Source organism: Manis pentadactyla, chromosome 2, assembly GCF_030020395.1.
Source record: "Manis pentadactyla isolate mManPen7 chromosome 2, mManPen7.hap1, whole genome shotgun sequence".
Classification (NCBI taxonomy): Eukaryota; Metazoa; Chordata; class Mammalia; order Pholidota; family Manidae; genus Manis; species Manis pentadactyla.
The window spans coordinates 221,708,168-221,728,862 of NC_080020.1; the positions used below are offsets into that span (position 1 = coordinate 221,708,168).

The 20,695-nt window shown below is 50.5% G+C and overlaps 1 protein-coding gene and 1 long non-coding RNA gene across 4 annotated transcripts in view; both read left to right on the forward strand.

Moving 5' to 3' along the window:
* The first annotated feature begins 908 nt into the window (after positions 1-908).
* On the forward strand, positions 909-8,020 carry OSR1 (odd-skipped related transcription factor 1). Its single transcript, XM_036881831.2, has 3 exons — positions 909-1,225; positions 5,656-6,355; positions 7,119-8,020. Exons 2-3 carry the CDS (start codon positions 5,688-5,690, stop codon positions 7,252-7,254), a joined length of 804 nt encoding a protein of 267 aa, XP_036737726.1. The 5' UTR covers positions 909-1,225; positions 5,656-5,687; the 3' UTR covers positions 7,255-8,020.
* A 3,421-nt stretch (positions 8,021-11,441) lies between these two features.
* LOC118910600 (uncharacterized) overlaps positions 11,442-20,695 on the forward strand; it is a 266,015-nt gene continuing 256,761 nt past the window's right edge. For all 3 annotated transcript variants that reach the window (XR_008995938.1, XR_008995939.1, XR_008995940.1), the window contains exons 1-3: positions 11,442-11,569; positions 12,350-12,504; positions 20,257-20,406. This is a non-coding gene — a long non-coding RNA (uncharacterized LOC118910600). The remainder of the gene's footprint in view (positions 11,570-12,349; positions 12,505-20,256; positions 20,407-20,695) is intronic.

The following is a 20,695-nucleotide window of genomic DNA, read 5'->3' on the forward strand; positions in this document are numbered from 1 at the left end:
GTCTCCAGAGAGATGGCAAGGAGGGGTCAGGGCTGGGGTCAGCCAGGTTCAGCTCCCAAAACCTAGCAGTCAAGAGGGCACCTATATGCTCCTTAAGGCGTAAGCAGTCAAGACAGAATTTCTCACAGCCCAAACCCCGACCCCTTTAGATCCCGGCCTCCACCAGAACCAGCTCCTTGGCCTCATAGGTCCAGGAGTTGAGGAGCTTTGTATCTTGCCTCCTGTGCCGCTGGCTCTCCAAACTCCCGTCCATTTTCCCAAAACAAGGGAATGCGTTATTAGAGGGTGTGCCTGTGCAGTTAGGGCGGAATCCCAGCAGGTCTTGGGTCCTAGGAAAATAACTCTCTTGTCCCCTCGGCCTCTGATCTTTCTACCGAATTCTGTCCGTAACCCACGGTGTGGGGGCAGCCCTAGGCATCTGGATCCGGGTTACTGGCCCGGTGCCGAGCACTCTCGGATGACCAGGAGCCGCTCCACACCTTGGGCTCGCCGCCGCTCGGACGAGATTCTGGGAGAAGAGGCGACTCTGCCGGGGCCCGAAGCGCGCTGGAGCCCAAGCCGTGGCGCGCAGATTCCCGGTGCACCTCCCCAAACGCCCGCCTCCCGCTCAGGAGTGGGACCGCGAAATGAACGATTTCAGCTTGCTCGCATCTTCCAGAAGCTGCTTCCTCTTGCGCGCCAGGAGTTCCCTCGTGGGCCTAACCACGCAGAAAGGGTCGCCCGGGACTGAAGAGCGGGGACGGAGGTCCCAGGAGGCCGAGCCAAGCAAGCGCAGCTGCCAAACTAGGCTGCCCGGGTCAGCAAAACTTTGTTTTTCAGTGCGCAGGCGCAGGGCAGGGTTGGGGAGGGGGCAGGGGAGGGAGGGGAGGGATCCTGAGGCCAGGGGAGGAGGGGAGGAGGGAGGGTGGTGGATTAAAATAAGTAGGCGGCTCGGTGCTAAGGGATGAGTGAGTCGGAGCTCCGTCTTTACCCTACGCGTTCTCAGCTGCTCCGGGTTCAGACCCAACGAGGGAGCCGCGAGGGAGCCTCACCATCCCGCGGCCGCGGGACTCCGGGGCGGCAGAGCGCTCCCGCGTGTCGGGCACCCCCCGTCCCCGCAGCAGGAGAGGGGCCCGGACTCTAGAGCCCCTGCTGTGCCTGTGGAATCCAGCGCCTCGGGCATCCCGGGTGCCCCGCAGCGAGAGCCCCAGAGACGCCCTCAGCTCCGGGACCGCCGCGGAACAAGGTAACTGCAGTCCTGGGCACCCCGGTTCGGAGAGGGGAGTGCGGGCAGGACTCCCGGGTCCCTGTCACAGCGCGGCGGGTGTCTCCTCTCTCTCTCGGGGTCCCAGAAGGAAGCTCCTCATGCCTAACGAAGGCTGCAGGACCTTTGTGAAAGTGAGAGCAGCTGCAGCCCAGGGTGGTTGGGGGTGCAGGCTCTGGGACTTCCGCGCCGGGTCCTCGGCCTCTGACCTCCCGGGGACGAGGAGGCGGGCTGCCACTACTGCCCCCAGCGCTGCCCGGTTCGCGGAATCCGCGGCAAGGTGCCCGCGGACTTCGGAAGTCAATCTGTGGGTCCCCTCTAAGAAACCGGAGCAACTTCTTCACGCACGAACTTTCCCGAGTTGCGCGCCTCGTTCAGCCTCACCTACTTTAGCTGACGAAGAAGGAAGAGAGAGTGGATGAATGGCCAGGGCTGCAGCCGACCGCGCCAGGGACAGGTGCATGCCCCGGCTGGCTCGCTCCTCTTGCGAGTTTGTTCTTTGCGGAGTTGCGCTTGGGCAGGAGGCCGGCTGGACCCGGGAGCGCAGGGCCGCGTGCCTGACCCGCCGTGCAGCTGCACGCTGGCTTCGCGGTCTTCTCCATAGGGTGATTGCTCTGTGTGGTCAAGGCCTGGAGGTAACCCGCGACTGCTCCGGTGGAGGGAAGCGTGCAGGCGGCGCAATCACTACTTCCCAATTGGAGACCCGCACGCAGCTGTAGTGGGAACACTTTGGAGCCGCGTGTGTCTCTTGGGTTTGGGGCTTGGAAGGAAAAGATTCGTTTGCTCCCCTGACTGTACGCTAACCCAGCCTTCAGGAGAGAAGGTGGTAGCCAGAGTAGAAAGGAAAAGGAGGGGCTGCCTGCTGCACTATTTTATCCCCCTAAATGTCTCTGTTAAGAATGAAAACCTATATCCAGTCCTTTTTCAGAAGCTCGGGCCTTAGCGGGGTAAATTCTCCGAGTATTAAATAGTTGTGAGAGTTTCTTTGTTGCCACAATTTAGTAAATTTCACCCGGACTAAGAGCTCCGTGCTGGCTCTTGGGAATAGAAACCACGTGCAAGGCTAGTCTGCCAGGTTCACGGCCTGCAAGAGAAGGGCTGGCAGGGACAGGGCGGGGGCGGGGGGCGACCAGTGGGTAGTTGTTTCATCCCAGGCTCCTTGCGGTTTCATTAAGATTGGGGAGCTGATTGCTAAGGACACGGCGGGCATTTAAATAGCGGGACGGCTGCCGGCCGAAGGGTTCGTTCGATGTTGGTTGAGCGAATTCAACAGAAGTACCCAGTTCTGGTCAGTCCTCACGCCGGGGGTCGGAACGCTTGTTACCACACGTGTTGCGGATTCGATGTCAAGGATGATTTTCTGGGGCTGCTGTTCGGCTCCTCCAGGCCCAAGCTCGTGGAGCTCTCTGCGTCCTCATTAATGCAGGTAGTTAATTCGCTCACGCTCAATTAGCCCCGAATAAACCACTTTAATAGACTCTGCACACTTCATTAATGCCTAGCATAGGTCTGGCGGCAGACCCGGGATTCGCGCTCCACCGCGCGAGGGAAGCAGTACCGGCGTCGCAAGGAGATCCGCGCTTGGAAGCCCGAATTGCATTTGCTGCTCGCAGTCGGGACGTTTACCCACACCTCCCAGGTTCCGAAGCCCAGGCTTCTTGCCGACTGGACGCCTGGCTTGGGGAGAGAGGTGCTTCCTCTCGTGTTTAAAGATTTAAGGCGTTCACACTGGGTTTTCGGCGTCAGGGAAACAGGAGCTGGAGGGGCTGGGTGTTTGTCCATCCTTTCCGGCTGGAGAGGCAAGTGTGAGACTGTTTTCCTCTTAGCTGACCGCCTGAAACCGGATCGTGCATTTGGCCCATTCTTGATAGTAGTGTAAAGAGCCACGTTTCGAACGAATTTCATCCCCAGGAAAGTCGTTGGCGAGAGGCTGGGGGAGCCCTGGCTTCAGAACGCGGCAGAAAATAAGAAACTGGCTGTGCCGCCGAGGAAAATAAATTGAGTGTTGGGGGAAACAAGATCGGGCAGATAGCCCGGAAAGGTTGGCTTGCAACAGCAATGATGGCTGCAAGCACACCCTCCCCCAGCGGAGCCCAAGGCCTTCTCTGCTCCTGGGGGAAGGCGAGAAAAGGCCAGGTTGGCGGGTTCTCCCACCTGGGCACGGAGAGGGAACCGGCCCGTTGCAGCCTAGAGCCCAGCCGCCACCACCTCTCGCTTCTCTGAAGACAGGCCGAGAACCGAGATGAGCAAGCGGAGGCCCCAGGGAGCCTGCCGGGCCCCGGGGAGCCAGAGATAAGGATCTGATTTCCAGCGCTAGGAGGGGAAGAAGAGGTGACAGCAAATCAAAGAACATTCACCTCGCTTAAGTCTGGGCCGACCTTTGAAGTTGGCGAATCTTCTCTCCCAGCCTCTTCCCTCCTCCCTCGCCCAAAGCGACCCCTGCTTTCCCCACGGCCAGTTCATATTTTGCTTCGTGGTGTCTCAGCGCTCTAGGATGGTCTCAGTTTGTGCCTGGCGCGACCGCTCACCAGGGCAGCTGAGAAGACTGGTGTGGAGGCTGCGGCTCTGCCCCCAGGGTCAGGGCTTGAGCTACTGGGGCGCGATCACTGCAGATTTGTGCCTCCTCTTGCTCTGAGGCTGAATTAACTGCTATCTTCCGACAGCGTTTTCACTCAAATACTAATTTAACCTGTGCTCACAAGGCTCTGCGGGCTCCGGGTGTTTTGCAGCCCCCCCTGCACAGCCTCTTCCCCTACAGCCCCCTAAACAGCACGTGACCTTCCTGCCAGCTTCCCAGGGAAAGGGTTTCTGGGTCAAAGTTGTCCTCACTCCTCCTGGGATCCATGCATTAGAAGCTCTGCCGCAGTGAAAGGCAGCAGAGTCTAGGCCTGAGCCTTGAGGGGGTTGGGCTGAGGGTCAGCTCGGCTCATGAAGCTGCCAGGATGGTGACCAGTGTGCTCTGTGAACCAGCTATCGGAGCAGCGGCCTACACGGCCCAGGGAAGGGGCTCACTGCAGGTTAGAGATCTGAGGAAGACCAGAGGAAATAAGAGACAAAGGAAAAAAGAACTGGGCAGCAAGAGACTGAGGCAGGCAAAGCAGCCAGTCCCACCACCCTGTTTCAACAAGACTTCTTGAGTAGTCCTCAGCTCAGAGCCCAGAGGGAGTTCAGCACTTGGGCCTCGCAAGTCCCCCTTTGTACTTTCCATTTTCCTTCTCGGGTTTTGCTTGTACTGGACAGACCTGAGTTAGGAGAGCTTGGGAGGTGCAGAGATGAAAGGTCTCTTCATAGAACTCAGACCTGTCCATGGAGGCTGGAGACCCTGACCAAGAGAGCAGGAGATGCCAGCTTCCTGGTCACTCAGCATGGCTTCCCTCTGGTCTTGCTCAAGCTTCGTGGCCATGCAGTTGGAGTGTGCAGCTGAGGCACAGTCTCAATGCTCTTGTTGCCCATAGGTTGACCCACCTGCCCAGGGCTCACCGCATGCACAGAAGTCCTGAAAGCCCAAGCCTTGCCCTCTTTTCCTGCGGGAGAGGGAGTGCACTGCAGGACCACAGTAATGTGACTACAGATGAGAGTGGGTGTCAGTGTCCTCGCTGAAACGAAGGTGAATCTCAGGGGCTAAGGTAGGGAGTCAGTCCACAGGTAGCTGCAGAGGGTGGTGTCAATGGGGCTCATTAACAGTGAGACAGAAAAGCAAATTTGAGGTCGAAGATGAGAGTTTTGTGAAAGATGACACCGCTTCTAGAAGCCAAATTGAAGTTCAGCTAGTAGACCTTAATGCACAGGAGCCGGGAGGTATGCAGATTTGTGTGTGTTTGTACGTGTGCTGTCTCTTCGGGTGCAATATGATCCTCTGTGTGTGCATGCGCACGCTGCTCCCTGCATTTTGTTTTGTAGCACAACATTGGTCATCCCAGTTTATCTTTGCACCTTGTTGGCAACTCTGCTTTTCAGAATGTGTGAATCTCTCTCAGTGTGCATTTCTGTGTTTATCTACACACGAATGTGTAGTGTGCTTTCAAGTTCCTGTTATCTTTGCAGGAGAGCATAATTCTGTGTTGACTCACGCTTGTGGACATGTACGTTTCTACACACCAGTTTCCCCACGTTCCTGCCTTTCTCAATATTCTGTACACTGTAGATCCTTATTTTAAGTTGGTTGCATTGCATAGGATTTAGTTTCTTGGTGGTTTCTGTATCAGGTTGTGTGTTTCTGCCAGAGGCCATTTAGAGGAAGCCCTTGGATCAGAGTTTTTGTCTTCTCTCTGAGGGCAGTGGGTTCCATGTGTGGGGACTTAGACTCCCAGTTCCTGCTCTTGGGGACAGAGAGTTGGTGGCTGGCTGGAATACAGAAGGAGGGCAATACTCTGAACTTCTATTCCTTTCCCCACTCCTTTTTTTCTCTGCAGATCGAAATTGAGAACCCACTGCAGCTACCACCATGGGCAGCAAAACCTTGCCAGCGCCAGTGCCCATCCACCCGTCTCTGCAGCTCACCAACTACTCCTTCCTCCAGGCAGTAAATGGCTTGCCTACCGTGCCCTCGGACCACCTGCCCAACCTGTATGGCTTCAGCGCGCTGCACGCCGTGCACCTGCACCAGTGGACGCTGGGCTACCCTGCCATGCATTTGCCACGCTCCTCTTTCTCTAAAGTGCCAGGGGCCATGTCCAGCCTGGTGGATGCACGCTTCCAGCTGCCTGCCTTTCCCTGGTTCCCTCATGTCATCCAGCCCAAGCCTGAGATCACCACTGGAGGCAGCGGCCCAGCAGCACTCAAGACCAAGCCGCGCTTTGATTTTGCCAATCTGGCCTTGGCTGCCACGCAAGAAGATCCGTCCAAGCTTGGCCGGGGGGAGGGTCCTGGCTCCCCTGCTGGTGGGCTGGGCGCCCTCCTGGATGTGACCAAGCTGTCTCCAGAGAAGAAGCCCACGAGGGGACGCCTGCCTTCCAAGACCAAGAAAGAGTTCGTCTGCAAGTTTTGTGGCCGCCACTTCACTAAGTCCTACAACCTCCTCATTCATGAGCGGACGCACACCGATGAGCGGCCCTACACCTGTGACATCTGCCACAAAGCCTTTAGGCGGCAAGACCACCTTCGGGACCACAGGTGCAGTACTGGGAGTGACCCAAAAGAGAGCTGTTTGTCTGCCTCTGTCCTCACCATCCTTTTCCCTAATGAGGAAGTCCATGAGACACCCCCTACCAGCTCCAAGCCTCCCAAGTTTCTGGGAATTCCCAGCAATCAAGAAGGAAACCACAGAAAGCTGAAGGATAGGCTCTTGGAGCATGGGTGGAGAGAAGGTGGAATGAGCAGGACCCCAGACTTAGTCAGGTCTCCAAGCAAGCGAGCACAGCCTCCTTGTCCCCTCCTCCATTTGCAACACTGTCCAGTTGAAGTTTCTGTAAAGATGGAAAAAAGTGTGACACATAACATATGACAATTGATCACTTGACATGTGCAACAAGTGTGGCTGAGAGATACTTTTTGGACTCAATTTTAAAAACAGCGTGTGCCTAGTGACTCCCCTCTTGGGCAGCACAGCTCCAGCACATGGGCCCACCTCAGGTCCCCTCAGTCACCTTCAGTGTTGACCCAGACCTTATAAGGAGGCCTTGCTGGTCCCTCCTCAGGGAGGCAGGAATCGGCCTTGCTAGGACCTTTTTAAGGATCAGACGTTGCCCAAACTTCTCCTTCACCTGCCCTCTCCATCCATAGATCTAGCATTTTGCCTGCTGCTGCACACTGGGTACCCCTACAGCTCCCCCTTCTTTTGAGGAGAGTGCCTCATTGGAGTGGGAGGTCTTGGGCAACTGTTTATAACATTGCATCATTTTGCAAGGATTAATTCTCTGTCTGTTTTTGTCCTCAGATATATTCACTCCAAAGAGAAGCCTTTCAAATGTCAAGAGTGTGGGAAAGGATTCTGCCAGTCCAGGACTCTCGCTGTCCACAAGACGCTACACTCACAGGTGAAGGAGCTCAAAACCTCCAAGATCAAATGCTAAATGGTCTCCGGGCACCAGGACCCGGGGTCACGCTGCATTCTCCTCCAGAGGGACCAGAAGCTGAAGGCGACTCTGGCTCCCGGGACCTTCCCCCATCCCCAACACGTCCCCAGGGCCCCGGGCGCACGCGGAACTCCAGAGCCCCGCCCAGGGCCGCGACCCGGCCACCCGGCCGCTCCCCCAGGACGTGGCTAAACTCTTGGCCAAAAGGCTGTACTCACGTGGTGGAAGAGAAACTGCCTTTGAAAATGAACGAAAGCCTTCGCGGAGCCTCAGCGGCGCCTTTCCCAGAAGTATTACTTTTTCTATTGTTATTTTATACGTTTTCTCTATTATTTTTTTCTTTGACCATATAAGCTTGTAAAGTCTGCCTGCCGAGAGAGTGGGGAGAGGAAAACGTTCTGCGCGCTCGCATCCTCCCACCCCTCCCTGCGCCCTCATTCCCGCCCCGGGAGCCTGCAAAAGTGTAATCCGTGTATCTGCTTCAGCCGCCGCCGGAGCCTGCAGGCCGGCGCGCCCCCTCCCAGCACCCGACGCGCAGCGGGCTGCGGGCTCCCGGCTCCCGGACTCCAGGCAGGCTGGGGCCTTTGGCCCCGGGCTGCAGGGGGCCCCCGCCGACGGCTCCCCTGCTCCGGTACCTCGAGCGGGCAGCCGGCTAGGAGCAGGGCGGTGTATTGCGATTGGCACTTTATGCTGACCATCGGTAACGGACATTTATCACTGGAGTTTTTTAAAAAATATTAAATAAACGGTTATTTTACAGGCATTGCAGGATGAGTAGCTTCCCTCTCAAATGCGGGAAACTGGATGGCGTCTTTCTTTGAGAGGAGCAGGTTTCTCTGCCCACTCCAACTTGTCGCACTTCTGGAACCTCCGTCTTACTGGGGTGAAAGGGTGGAGATGGGTGGAGAAGCCCCCTTTCTCCCTGTGCTGGTCTACCTCGGACTCCACCCCATATTTATCTTCTTACTTTTCTCCCCACTCCTCACCTCCAAGGGGTCACAAGTTAACAAAGAATCCGAGCTGGAGGCCATGAGAAATCTCAACATCTTTGGGTGCCAGGGTCGCTTAGGGTCCACTAAAGGAATGGAATGTCACCCATCTCACCAACCAAATACCTCTCTCCCGGCCCGTTGCTCCTGCTTGAGGGGGGAAAGGAAAAGCCCTCACAGACAGTCTCAGACCAAATACACAGTCGACGGTGTTGCCCCCAAACGCCAGCCTACGTCCCTCCCTCGGTTAGGATCCCCCAGACTCTGGCAGGGGCTTGTCCCCCGCCCAGAGCATGGTTCCACGCCCGCGAAGAATCCGTACAATTTAAAGCCTTGTCAGGAATGGCGGGGGCGGGCGCCCTGGGAGGCCGGGAAGTTTGGGAGGAGAAACCTGAGTCCGCCCTCCGCAAGTTGAACCTTCCCCGGGGCGTCTAGTTTTCCCACAATTAGAGGCCAGGACGCTGGGGGCTCTCCTGCTTGGGGCGGGGCGGGACTCCCCCAGCTTCTGCGTCCTGTCCGCGGGGCGGCGCAGGCGGTGGCGCCCGCGGCCTTTCCCAAGCCGAGCGCGGCCTCTCCAGCTTCCGTGCCTGGCCCTCAGCGGCCGCGGCGACCGCTGGGCCGAGCTCCCCGCCTCGGGGATCCCAAATCCCTGCTTCGGGCAGAGCCCTGCGGCCAGAGAAAGCGGGTCGGGGCTGGAGGAGTTAAAACGCTCTAGCCTGTCCCTGCGCCAGCCCACCTCCTGTGGGAACTTCTCCGCTCCAAAGAGGGCTCGAACTCCGCGGTTCGGGAACCCAAATCCTCACAGTGGGCTTCACCCCGATGGAGCAGAAGAGCCCTGCCCTCCACGTTCGGAGTTACGCTGCCCCCTGCTGGACAGGCCTGGAGGGGCGGCCTAGGACTCGGGGCTCTTCCATGTTCTTCTCACATCTCGGTGTTAACTCTCCGCCGCAGCCCCTGCCCGCCACTCGTCTAGATGTCTGCTCTTGTCCTAAAAAACCTTCTTCAGGGGTCCCAGGGCTCACTGCGAATAAGAGACAAGCCGCAGACGGTTCTGGACCAGCCTTTGTGATCTCCGCTAGTAGGGCAAGATTCCAGTACTTGCACTCAGGTCCATACGGACGCTCCCGAGAAGAGAACGGAGCCCAGATCCCTGAGAACTGTGACCCCTGGGATTATCGAGGGAGGGTTACTCAGTGGGCTTTGGGCTTCGAGGGCTTGGGCTTGGCATCTGCGCTTGGCCATGACTTGTGTTAAGGCCCATGGACCCGCAGGAGCCACGTCTGTTCCTTTACTAGTCCCGGGAAGTTGGGGGGTGGGAGATGTGTGTGTGGTTGCTCCAAGACCACGACAGTGCGTGGGCACACACACACACACACACACACAACCACCATGGAGAGCTGTGGGCACCTCTAAGACCCAAGAGACAGCCTCACTCGGTCTCTCTGCCCTCCCTGGGGTTCCATCTTTCCCTGGGATGGATTACTGCTGGGGCGACCTCGCTCCTTGCATTCCGCCACCCCCCACTCACTTGGGACATACAGCCTTCGCAGTTAGCCTGGCCTCAAGGGCTTTGTAAAGACCGTGAAATGGAGAGATTTGCGGGCTAAGTTTTTCCTTTCTGCCCCACCTCCCCTCTAATGCCACGAAACCCCGCCCCTCATTCCTAGGCCCTGCAACGGAGAGACTTTCAATATCAGGTGTGCATCCTTGGAAGAATCGATTCCCAGCGCAGAATTTCTGAAGGGGGTTGGGAGTGGGGCAGGGTGCTGCCTAGACCAGTGTACTCACAGTACCTCCTCCTTGCCTTGCTTTGCCGACCATTGCTGTTATCCCGGTGGACACAGCAGCCACTTCTCAGCATAGCTTGATGCGATCTATGCTCATGACAGCGATTTCATAGACTGTGAAATCAATGAAACTGCAAGTGAAGGGCAAGATGGGGCTGCGGACCACCAGGCCCCCTCCCAGGCTACAGTTCCCTAGCAACATGGTTGGGAGCAGTTTCCCCCTTGCAATCTGGGGGTCGCATGAAAACGCAACGAGAGCGGCGGAAATGCTGTGTGGGTTTTATTGCCCGCCTACTCTGCAGGGGCCAACTTTCACCGGCTACAACCCTAGAACTTCCCTTCCATCCCTCATCCCCATCAGACTAGCTACAACCCTAGAACTTCCCTTCCATCCCTCATCCCCATCAGACTTTAAGCTTCTCCGGTCTCTGGAGCCCAGAGTAGCTGGGGCTGTTCTTCCCGAGCGCAGGAGGTGAGAGTTGGGCTGGGACCCTTTCCAAAGCTGCTACGCCTGCGGTTTGTGTGCAGGACTCAGGGTTGGGGAGCTACTTGGCGGGACTCTCCACCGGACGGGTAGAAGTCCCAAGAGACCCTAGACTGACTTGGAGCTTCCCGGTGCTCGCTCTGGGAAGAGATCAGGAGTGCCCTGGGGGAAACAGCCCGCAGTGACTTTTCCCTAGGAGTAAGAGATTTAGACTTCACCTCCTCTTTCCGGAATGTAGCTTAGGGGTTGGGGGGCAGGAAGGGATATTTTCCCGCCGGTCTCCTCGCCTCGGAATTCAGGGCTAGAAAAGGGTCGTGGTGGGAGGGGAAAACGCAGTAGGATGGTCCAGGACTCCTTGGCGTCACCTGAGCCCCAAGACCGTGGGATCTGTGATATCATATCCACTCACAGCCCTGGAATCTTGGTGTTCCGATTCCAGGGTCTTTAGGGCAACCCCCGCCCCCCGCCCCACAGGCCACAGAGAACTACGGCGTTGTGACTTCACCGCATTCTCCCGCTAATACAGAGATGTTACAAGGCTTCTGGCAAGAGCGCAAGGGCTCGGTGAGGTCTGAGGCGGTATCTCATTTACGTAGTTCTATGACGTCACAGATGGACCCCAGTCTGGAGGGTGACACCACGGATTCCACATTTCCAAGCCCCGCCCAGCCCCGTGAATCCTGCTGTAGGCGTGTCAAGAATCGTTTCGTCCCCACGGACAGGATCCTCAGGCCTGAAGAGTTGGCAAGGGCCCAAAGGAGAGAGGGTGCCCAGCAGCGTCCTCCTCCGGAATCTAGTGTCCTAGAATGGTCTCGCCGCCCGCGGAGTTTCAAGTCTCTAGCTACTGCAGGACACTCGCTCCGTCCACCAATCCCCGCCCTCCCCATCCGCCTCCCCGCCCACTGCGCAAGCTCCGTGCGCAGGCGCAGAATGAACTCACTGTCCAGAGCTGGGGGCCCTGGAGAGCGGTGCGCGGCCGCGGACCAGGGCTGTCGCTGCTGGCTTTAGTGTGTCCGGCCTTTCAGAGACCACAAACTCGGGCAACGGGCTCGGTGGGCGCATCCAGTATCGGAGTATGTGAGCGCTGCAACTGCAGCTGAGGAAGAGGGCAGCTCCGGGTTAACGCGCGCTGGAGACCCTTGCAGTCCCTGTTGGCGTCTCGAATCCAGCGCAGCCGTGGTCGGACGGATGTCCCTAGGCTTTGGGTGGGCAGGGAATGGGCGGCCGGGCACTGCCCTAAACAGACGTACAGTGCGGACTCAGCCTTTTCAGGCGGGGTCTCTGACGCAGAGGTCTCGGCCCCCGGCCGAGGCACAGGCCTGGTCAGGCGCCCTACCCGTTCAGCCCGGCTTTCTGGGCTGCCGCTAGAGCCAAACTGATGGTTGGGCCCGAGTCTGCATATGTTTCAGATGAAAAATTCACTGTGGACAGGAAGGGTCAAACCTCATGTCAGTAGCAGAGGAAGAATGAGAAGCTGTGTTTCCTTGGAGGTGAGGGTACTGAAGACTCATTTCTAGCTTTTCCTGTCATTTACAAGTTTTGGGCAAGTCCCTGCATTTCTCTGAACCTCAGCTTTCTTCCTATAAGGGGGATAATACTCTTCCACCAACCTCATTCAGTTGAGATCATAGTCGTGCATCATTTTGCAATCATTTGTTCACGACTTGAACCAAAACTGGCCCCAGTGTGTTGCAGAACAACTTTGGCATTTATGAAGCACCATGTAGAAGTATTATTAGAAATGAGTCTCTCAGCATCCTGAAGTAGGCTGCCTCCCAAGTGGCCTTATTCCTAGGAGAATCGTACCCTATCTCCACTCTCTCATAACCCAGGGATCCTGAAATAGAAGGATATTGCCTGGACTGATGGTCTTGAAGCCTCTTGCAACAATTGAAATAAGCCATTCTTAACTCCATGGAGACAAATGGATGAATCAGTTCACAGATTATCATTATGTTCGTGTTGAGAGGAAGTCGGGTGACAAAATGTAAGTGACCTATTCACAGTCCTTTGTAGCATATGCCTAGGGAGAAGAAAACAACCTGGGGCAGGCTGAGGTGTGGGGCAGAGGCAGGGGCCTGTCTATGTGGCAAGTGTGACTGAAGAGGTAGTAGGGTGTCTTTCATTCTAGAGGTACCCCTACTACAATCTCCTTTGGATTTGTGCTTGCTTTGACTTGTGCTAGAGCATCCTAACCTAAAGAAAATATAGTTGCACAATGCTGTCATGTGGGACCCAGCCACCTGAGCCCTGGCTACCTGCTACTGTTCTTGACCATTTTTTTCCTGGCCAATGGTAGTTTCAGCTCTAGCACTGACAATACAGAAGACTAACCAAGAAAAGTGGGATGAATGGATGAATGGTTTGAGACGTTTGTTTCTCCATTCCAAACACTGAATGGGATCTTAGCAGCCCAGCCATCTCTGGGGAGGTATAAAGCATAATTAATTTGTTTTCAATGTTTGGTGAGATTTCACTCTCTTGCTAGTGGAATTAGATAAGGAGTTTTGTCATAAGGAGGGTAAGGATGGTTTACTTTTTGTCCTTGGCAGGATGGGGTAGTACTTGGAGCCTGTAGGTAGATGGTGGCATGGGATGAGAAACTTTACAGGAGACATGGAAGAAAGCTAGAGGAGATGAGGCAGGAATGGCTAGATGCTCTTCCTCTCAAAAGAGCAGCGGAGAGATGAGCTTCCAGAGAATTGGGGCCTTGTCTTAAATATTGAGGTTTACTTTGGAGGCTGGTTCACTTATTAACCTGGCTCAAGAGCTTAATATCTTTGTGCATTCAGAGTTCAGAATAGCTTCAGTATCTCACAGCATACATAGCTTGTCCTGTAGGTCTGCAGTAGGCCAATAACCAGACCAGGTATGGTACTGTAGCTATCAGGAATATTCTCTATGGCTTTGTCATTGGAGAGATCAGCCAACACTGAAATATTTGAGCCGAGACATTCTGAGGTACCTGTGGCAGCTTGGAGAGTTCTTGTTAACTAGGCATCTAGGCACAATAGAATCCACCTTTTTAATTATAAAGTTCCTATCTTCTATATTCTTTTTAATTTTTCAATTTCTTTGTGTATTAAGTCCTAAGTTTGGTACTTTTGTGCATTAACAGCTCCCACCATAATGATAGAATTGTTGTATTCTTGTAGTGCATATATGTATTTCAAAAATAAAATGATTCCCAAAATACATATAGCCCAAAATTTGCTTGATTCTTCACCATCACTACCACCACCACACTTCTCACCATTCCTGGGCCTTAGCTGCTTACAGAAGGAGCATTAAGTCCTTTGAACGTTAGGTAGCTGCTGGAAAAACAGATTATCCTCATATGGGACTCCTCAGTTTGGTGGTGGAGAAAATGGGAATGGTTGGAGCTTTACCAATATGGGAAAAGCATGAGGCGTGGCTATGGCTTCTCCACCCAGGGGGCGGGGCAAGCTTTTGGCCCTGGCAAATGACAAGCTTTATTTTAATGATCACAAGTATGTCTTTAAATGGGCCAGGGAGGATTGAGGGTGCTAGGGGAGGGTGTTAGATTTTGATATATTCTCTCAGCTTTCTTCTCCAATATTTTAGTTTAAGTAAATTTTCAGGCATACAAAGAAATTGAAAGAAATTTATAGTAGATACCCAGTTACCCTCACCTAACTTCCACAATTTACATTTTACTGTACTTGCTTTATCACATATGTATCTATCAATCTATCCCTCTTACCTTTTTAAAATGAAAATTTGCAGACTGAATAATTGAAAGAACAGTACAAGAAACACCCTATGTCTTCCTCATAGAGTCAACAGTTGACAGTGTTTTGTTATATTTGTTTCTCTCTCGTAATCTTTCTCCCTGGACCATTTGAAGGTTAATACTAGACTTCCATTATATTTCACTCTTAAATACTTCAGCTCACATCTTTTAGGAGTAAAGGCATTATTCTATATGACCAAATTATTATTGCACCAAAGAAAATTAATACATTTATCTAATATCACTAAGTGTCTCATTTATATTAAATTTCTCCAAATTTTCCAACCTTTTGCATTAAAAAAAATCAGACTTTAAAGTAGATTTTCACATTGCATTTATGTCTTTAGCATATTTTAATCTTGAACAGTACCTGTTTATAAAAACTTTATATTTTGAAATAATTACAGATTTACAGGAAGTTGCAAATATAGTAGGGAGAGGTTTCATGTATGGTTCACCCATTTTCTCCCAATGGTTATATCTTGCATGAGGATAATACAGTAGCATAATCAGAAAACTGGTATTGGTATAATGTATTTTTTCACAAAAATAGCAATAGGAATAGGTAGATTCTACAATCAAAACACCACAGTCAAGATACAGAACTATATTGTCATCACAGAGATCTTCTGGTGTCAGTTTTACCAGTTTGAATGAATATAGAAACCTTACCTTCTGTGATAGAGTGAATGCTAGTGTCCCCCACCCCCTATCTATGTTGAAATTCTAACTGCCGATGTAATGGTACTAGGAAATGAGGCCTTCGGGAGGTAATTAGGTCATGAGGGTAGAGCCCTCATGAATGGGATGGGCCCTATAAAAAGAGTCATGAGAGAGTTTTCTTCCTCTTTGCTCTCCATCATGTGAGGACACAGCAAGAAGATGGTCATCTATAAACTAGGAAGACCACTTTCTCAGACACTGGATCTGCTGGTACCATGATCTTAGACTTCTGGATTCCAGAGCTGTGAAAAATAGATGTATGTTGTTTAAGACAACGAGTCTATGGTATTCTGTTATGACAGCCTGGACTAAGACACCTCCTTTTAAGCCCTTTTATCCTCCCTGTTTATGACATAATCATCCTAATTATTTCCTGTACATACATTGAGATCCCAGTCAGACAATGCTATAATTTTTGCTTCAAACATCAAACATAATTTAGACAACTCAGTGAGTCTTGGGAGGGAAAGTCCATTTTATTTAGTCACATTTTTGCTTCTCCCATTGTTATTTCTTCCAGGTTTCCTCCTTTTATCATTTCTGTTTTGAGAACTTCTTTTAGCCATTATTTTAGAGTAGGCCTGGTAGTAAAAAATTCCCTTCATTTTCCTTCATCTGAGAATGTCTTTATTTCTCCTCCATTATTGAAGGACAATTTCACCAGGTACAGAATTCAGGACTGACAGTTCTTTCTTTCCAGCATTTAAAAAATATGCTACTTTCTTTTAGATTTCTTGTTCTGATGAGAAATCTGTCATTTGAATTGTTTTTGCCTTATATGTAAGGTGTCATTTCTCTCTTAACTGCTTTCAAGATAATGTCTTTGTCTTTAATTCCTTAATTTTCAGAAGTTGGTTGTGATGGTTCTTGGTATGGATTTCTTTGGGTTTATCCATTTTGAGGTTTACACAGATTTTTTAATCTATAGACTTGTATCTTTTTCTATATTGGAAAAATGTTCAATTTCTGCAGATGCTTTTTTCAGCTCCACTCTCTTTCTCCTCTATTTCTTAGACTCCAATGCCACAAATATTACTACTTTTGTTATTCTCCCATAGGTTTTTGGGGTTCTGTTCATGTTTACAAGTCTGTTTTCTCCCTGTTGCTCAGTTTGGGTAATAGCTATTATTCTGTCTGCCAGTTCACTGATTTTTTTCCCTATATCCCTTCCATTCTGCAGTTTAGGTTTTAAATTTTTTCAATGATTGCATTTGTTAATTTAAAAATTTTCCATATGGTTTTTCTTTAAATGTTCTAATTGTTTGCTGAGACTTTCTATGTTTTAGTTGTTTCAAGGGTTCATAATTGCTCATTGAAGTATTTTTATGATGGCTGCTTTAAAATTCTTGTCGACAATTCTAACATCTGTGTCATCTTGATGCTGATGTCTGTTGATTGTCTATTCTCTTTCAAGTCAAGATTTTCCTGGTTTTCAGTCTGACATGTGATTTCCAATTGTACCCTTGAAATTTTTGGTATTATGAGACTCTGGATCTTATTTAAATATGCTTTAGCAATTCTCCTCCAACTTGCTGTGCTGGCAGGGGTAAATGGAGGTGCCATTTTGCTACTACCATATGTGGGTGAAGATCCAGGCTCCCCATTTGACTTCCCTTGATGCCTTGGGAGGAGAGGGGGTCTGCATTACTAATTGGTAGAGATGAGTTTTCAGGTTCCCCACTAGACTTCCACTGACACCTGCTGGATTGGTGGGATGTCTCTTTGTTGTTCCCACATGGCTTCTACGAGGGGTAGGTGGAAGACCTCGTTACCTCTGGGTGGTGGTGTGAGTTTGGCTTTCCACTCACGCTTCTCAGGTATGCTTGGGTGGGGCAGGGAGGAGCAACTTTTCATGGCTGGACAAAGAAGTCCAGGCTTCTCACTCAGTCTTTGCTGATGGGTAATCTGTGGCTTTTGAAATATCTTCTTGTGTAAATGAACCAGTGTCAGCCTTATAGAAGTACATACTAAGTGAGGATAGAGTTCTCCTCAAATCTTTCAAATTCCCACATTCTGGGATCACTTTTCCTTTTATTGTTCTAAGATAATACTAGGTTGCCACTCTAATGTATTGTGGTCTTTTAAATTTCATAATGCAAAATTATCACTTTGTGCTTTGACATAAAATGCTTTGGAGCAGTATTACAAAATAACAAAACCTTTATTTACTCTCAATTGTTGGTCTTTATGGTCCCTGTGGATGATAAAGAACAATTGATATTTTTAGATTAGCTGTAATATCTTGAGTTTTGACCAGTAAAACTGACCCAGTCTTTATGAAAAGAAAAAGTCTAATGTATATAGTAGCTGGGAACATGGATTTCTTCTTCACCCTACTCCCTTGACTAGTTTTCAGATCATAATTTTTAATATAAATTTGTCCATAGAATTGTAAGCCTCCTTAAATTTTAGGCAAGTGGAATTTCAGGAATCTATCTAAATTTTCCTAAAATACTAGGTTAGTTTCCTTCACTGTCAGAATATTTCCTAAAGGGATAGGATATTTTTTTCTCTCCTAAAATTGTGCCTTAAAAATGTATTAGTGTTGCCTTGGTCGGGAAGAGAAATAATTATTAAAACAATAAATTATCTCCAGCTAATATTATTTATTAGTTAAGATCTATGACTGTTGCCAAAGAATAGGCTAACTTGAGAGAAACAGTCTTTCTTTTTCCAGATATATGTTGTTACAACATAATACTTACTTCACTGAGTCTGGGCAGATTTAAGTAGATAACCTGGATAAAAGGAATTGGAAGCAGGGACATTTGTCTCAGTGAATGTTTTATTGTACTTTTCTGGGTCACCTTAGTCAAATCCCGAAGTATCTCAGGGCCTTGATTCCCACCTGTCAATGAGAACACAAATACTTGTCCTGTCTAACTTCTACAGAATTTTTTCAGAGAAAATTTAAATTTGTGCAATAAATATAATGTTGCTTAATCTGTCCACCTCCTTTATTTATTCTTTAAAAGGTATTTGCAAACACCCCCCCAGCTTTTTTAGCTGCTTTTGGTCTCAAAAGTTTCTGAGCAATGAGAATCAGAAAAAAACTGCTGGGGATTGATACAAAAAAAAAAAATGCAGAATTCACTTACAAATTGACTATGTCCATTTTTTCTATAAGAACCAAATCCATTTTTCTCTCCTGAATACTCTGATTCTTTAGTTGTTGGCGATTAGTTATATCACCCATGCAGATTCAGGCAGAAGTCTTGCACATGGTTTACAGAACTGGGTAGCAGACATACATGGATTGAAATAGATGTAATGAAAAAAATCAATGTCATGTTTAGAAAGTATGCGGAAGCCTGTGCATATTTGGGCTTGTCCCAGAAGCACAATAAAAGTAAACCAATGCTCTCAAAGTAAAAGCAGTTAAAAAACACAAATTTTGAAAAAATGAACATAAAGGTTTGAATCACAAATACTGATTTCTAGAGAAACTATTAAGACAAACTCATTTCAAATTTCAGAGGAAGAGGGCTCAATGGCAGTCACCCCACCTCACCAATGTTGCTGTGTTAAAACAGGGATTTCTGCATAAGGCCACCTGTAGGAGACAAAAGGACTTGCCACGACCCACATGGAGGGCAGGATGTGGCAAGGAACTACCGAAGAATCCCTGCAGATTTATCTTTTACTTAATCTTCAGAACTTGAATTTAGGGAGCGAGCCAGCTAGGTGTTTCATGGATTTTAGCTGTGGGTATAAGGTCATTTCACAGTTGGCTGCAAAGCACACTTTTGAATGGCAAAAATATATATAATTAGTTTTCTTTGTGTGTCTAATATTGGTTTAATATTGGTTTATTCAATCAGTGAGAACCACAATAGGTACAGGCCAGGAGGGCGTGGAGCATGAGTGTCAGTGAGGATCTGTTAGTGTGGCCTCTGAGAAACCAGGTGAAATCCATTCTACCCTTTACAGCTTGTTGGTTCCATTGTTTCCCACAATAGGGTGATTGATTCAAAGCCTGCTTGGCTGCCACCAGCTCCTCTGAGGTGCCCAGAAAATCCCCAGGTAAATGTGCAGCCAGAAATTTGGGTGCATAGCTAGCTAGCTTTGGGCCTTGCATGGCCCTTGGGGTAGGCTCCCCTCTGGCATGCCTCTAGGTCATGAACAGAAACTGCCTTACTTGAAAGTACTGCTGTAGGCAGGGTGATTTCAGAGACACCTATGAGGGTCTCCCTCCTTTTGAAAACTCACCTCCTCTCCCTACCTGCTCCCCAGGCACCTGGAATCCCTCTTTTCTCATGAGAGCCCTTCATTCCTTAGTGAGAGCTGATGTCTAGAATGCAGACCTAGGGGGAGGAGATACTCTGTAGAGCTACCATTTTTTGAGTCCTTACCATACACAGAACACTGTACCAAGAGACTGGTCTCCATGGGTATTCTCACATTTTTAGATGAGGAAACAGGGCCTCAAAAGTACATGTTTGCACATTTGCACAAGGTACAAAGTATATTATTGTAGAACCAGCTTCAAATCCAGGTTCTTCAGACTCCAAATTCCCTGCACTCAGAACCCTCTACCACCTCCTTGTTACTGAGATTCACCAGGATCTCTGAGATTCCGGTGTCCCTGCCCAGGAGGCTGAAGAGTGCTGGGGTTTAACCATGCTGCGGAGGGAGAGCAGGTAAGGGGTGGGTTGAGAAAGCCGTGGGCCTCCCAAGGTGTGCTGAGGACTGATGAAGCCTCGGGTCCTAGTCTCAGCCTCCAAGCACAAGGCAGAGGCCCTCCTGCTGCTCCGCGGAATGACCTGCCAAGGGACTCATGCAGGACAGCACCCCTTCTGGAAGAAGGGGGAGCAGGAGTGTGGCCGAACCCTGCCTACGTGAGAGCTAACACACTTGTCCTCTGCCAGGAGAGGGTGCGTCTTGATTGAGAAGTTCCCCTGACATTCTGTTCATTTTCTATAAGCTTGTGAGCCTGAAGAGCACAGGAAAACCTAAGCAGGGAAGGTCAAGGGCTGATGGTTGCATGGAGAGAGAGGCCTCAGATGGGTCTTGGTGGCTATTCTGAGACATGGCTAAGACTTTCCACTAACCTTCAGAGATTCATTTCCCCATTGAGGTGCCAGTGATTGGTGTGGCTAAAATACAGCCGGAGAAGGCAGTCAGAGTGACTTAGGTCGCCCAGGCTAGATATGGCCTCGGACTCCCCTTCACAGTCTGGTCTGGGGATCGATCCCGCATGCTTCTGTAGAAATCTCAGTCATAGCATTTCTAACCTGTGTTACAATGTGTCTTTACTTACAGATGGAAGGCCACTTCTGCCTGTCTCAGCACTCCCAGTGTCTTTTGTAGCACCTAAACCTGAGATGATCCGCCCAGCTACGGGAAGCTGGAGAACAGCCTTAGCCCAGCTACAGGAATGAGGAAAACTTCACGGGAAATGGGGAAACGAAGGTAAGTGGTTAGCTGGAAAGCCTCCTGCTGCTCAGCTGCGCTGTGGGTGAGGACCGTGCGTGACCAGGTGGAGGGGCTGCCCACTGCTGCCTGGGCCCCAGTGCCAGCCAGAGGGGTGGGCACCGGCTGGAAGGGACTTTCTCAGGAAAAGGATCAGCAGTCTTGCTCTGAGACAAATCCTATATTGCTTTTCAAAATATTATAATCTTCTGGCATGAAGGCTGCACCTTTTATTTCCATTTGACCTTGTATTTAAAATGAAAGTCCAGAAAGTTTAGAAGGCAAGGAA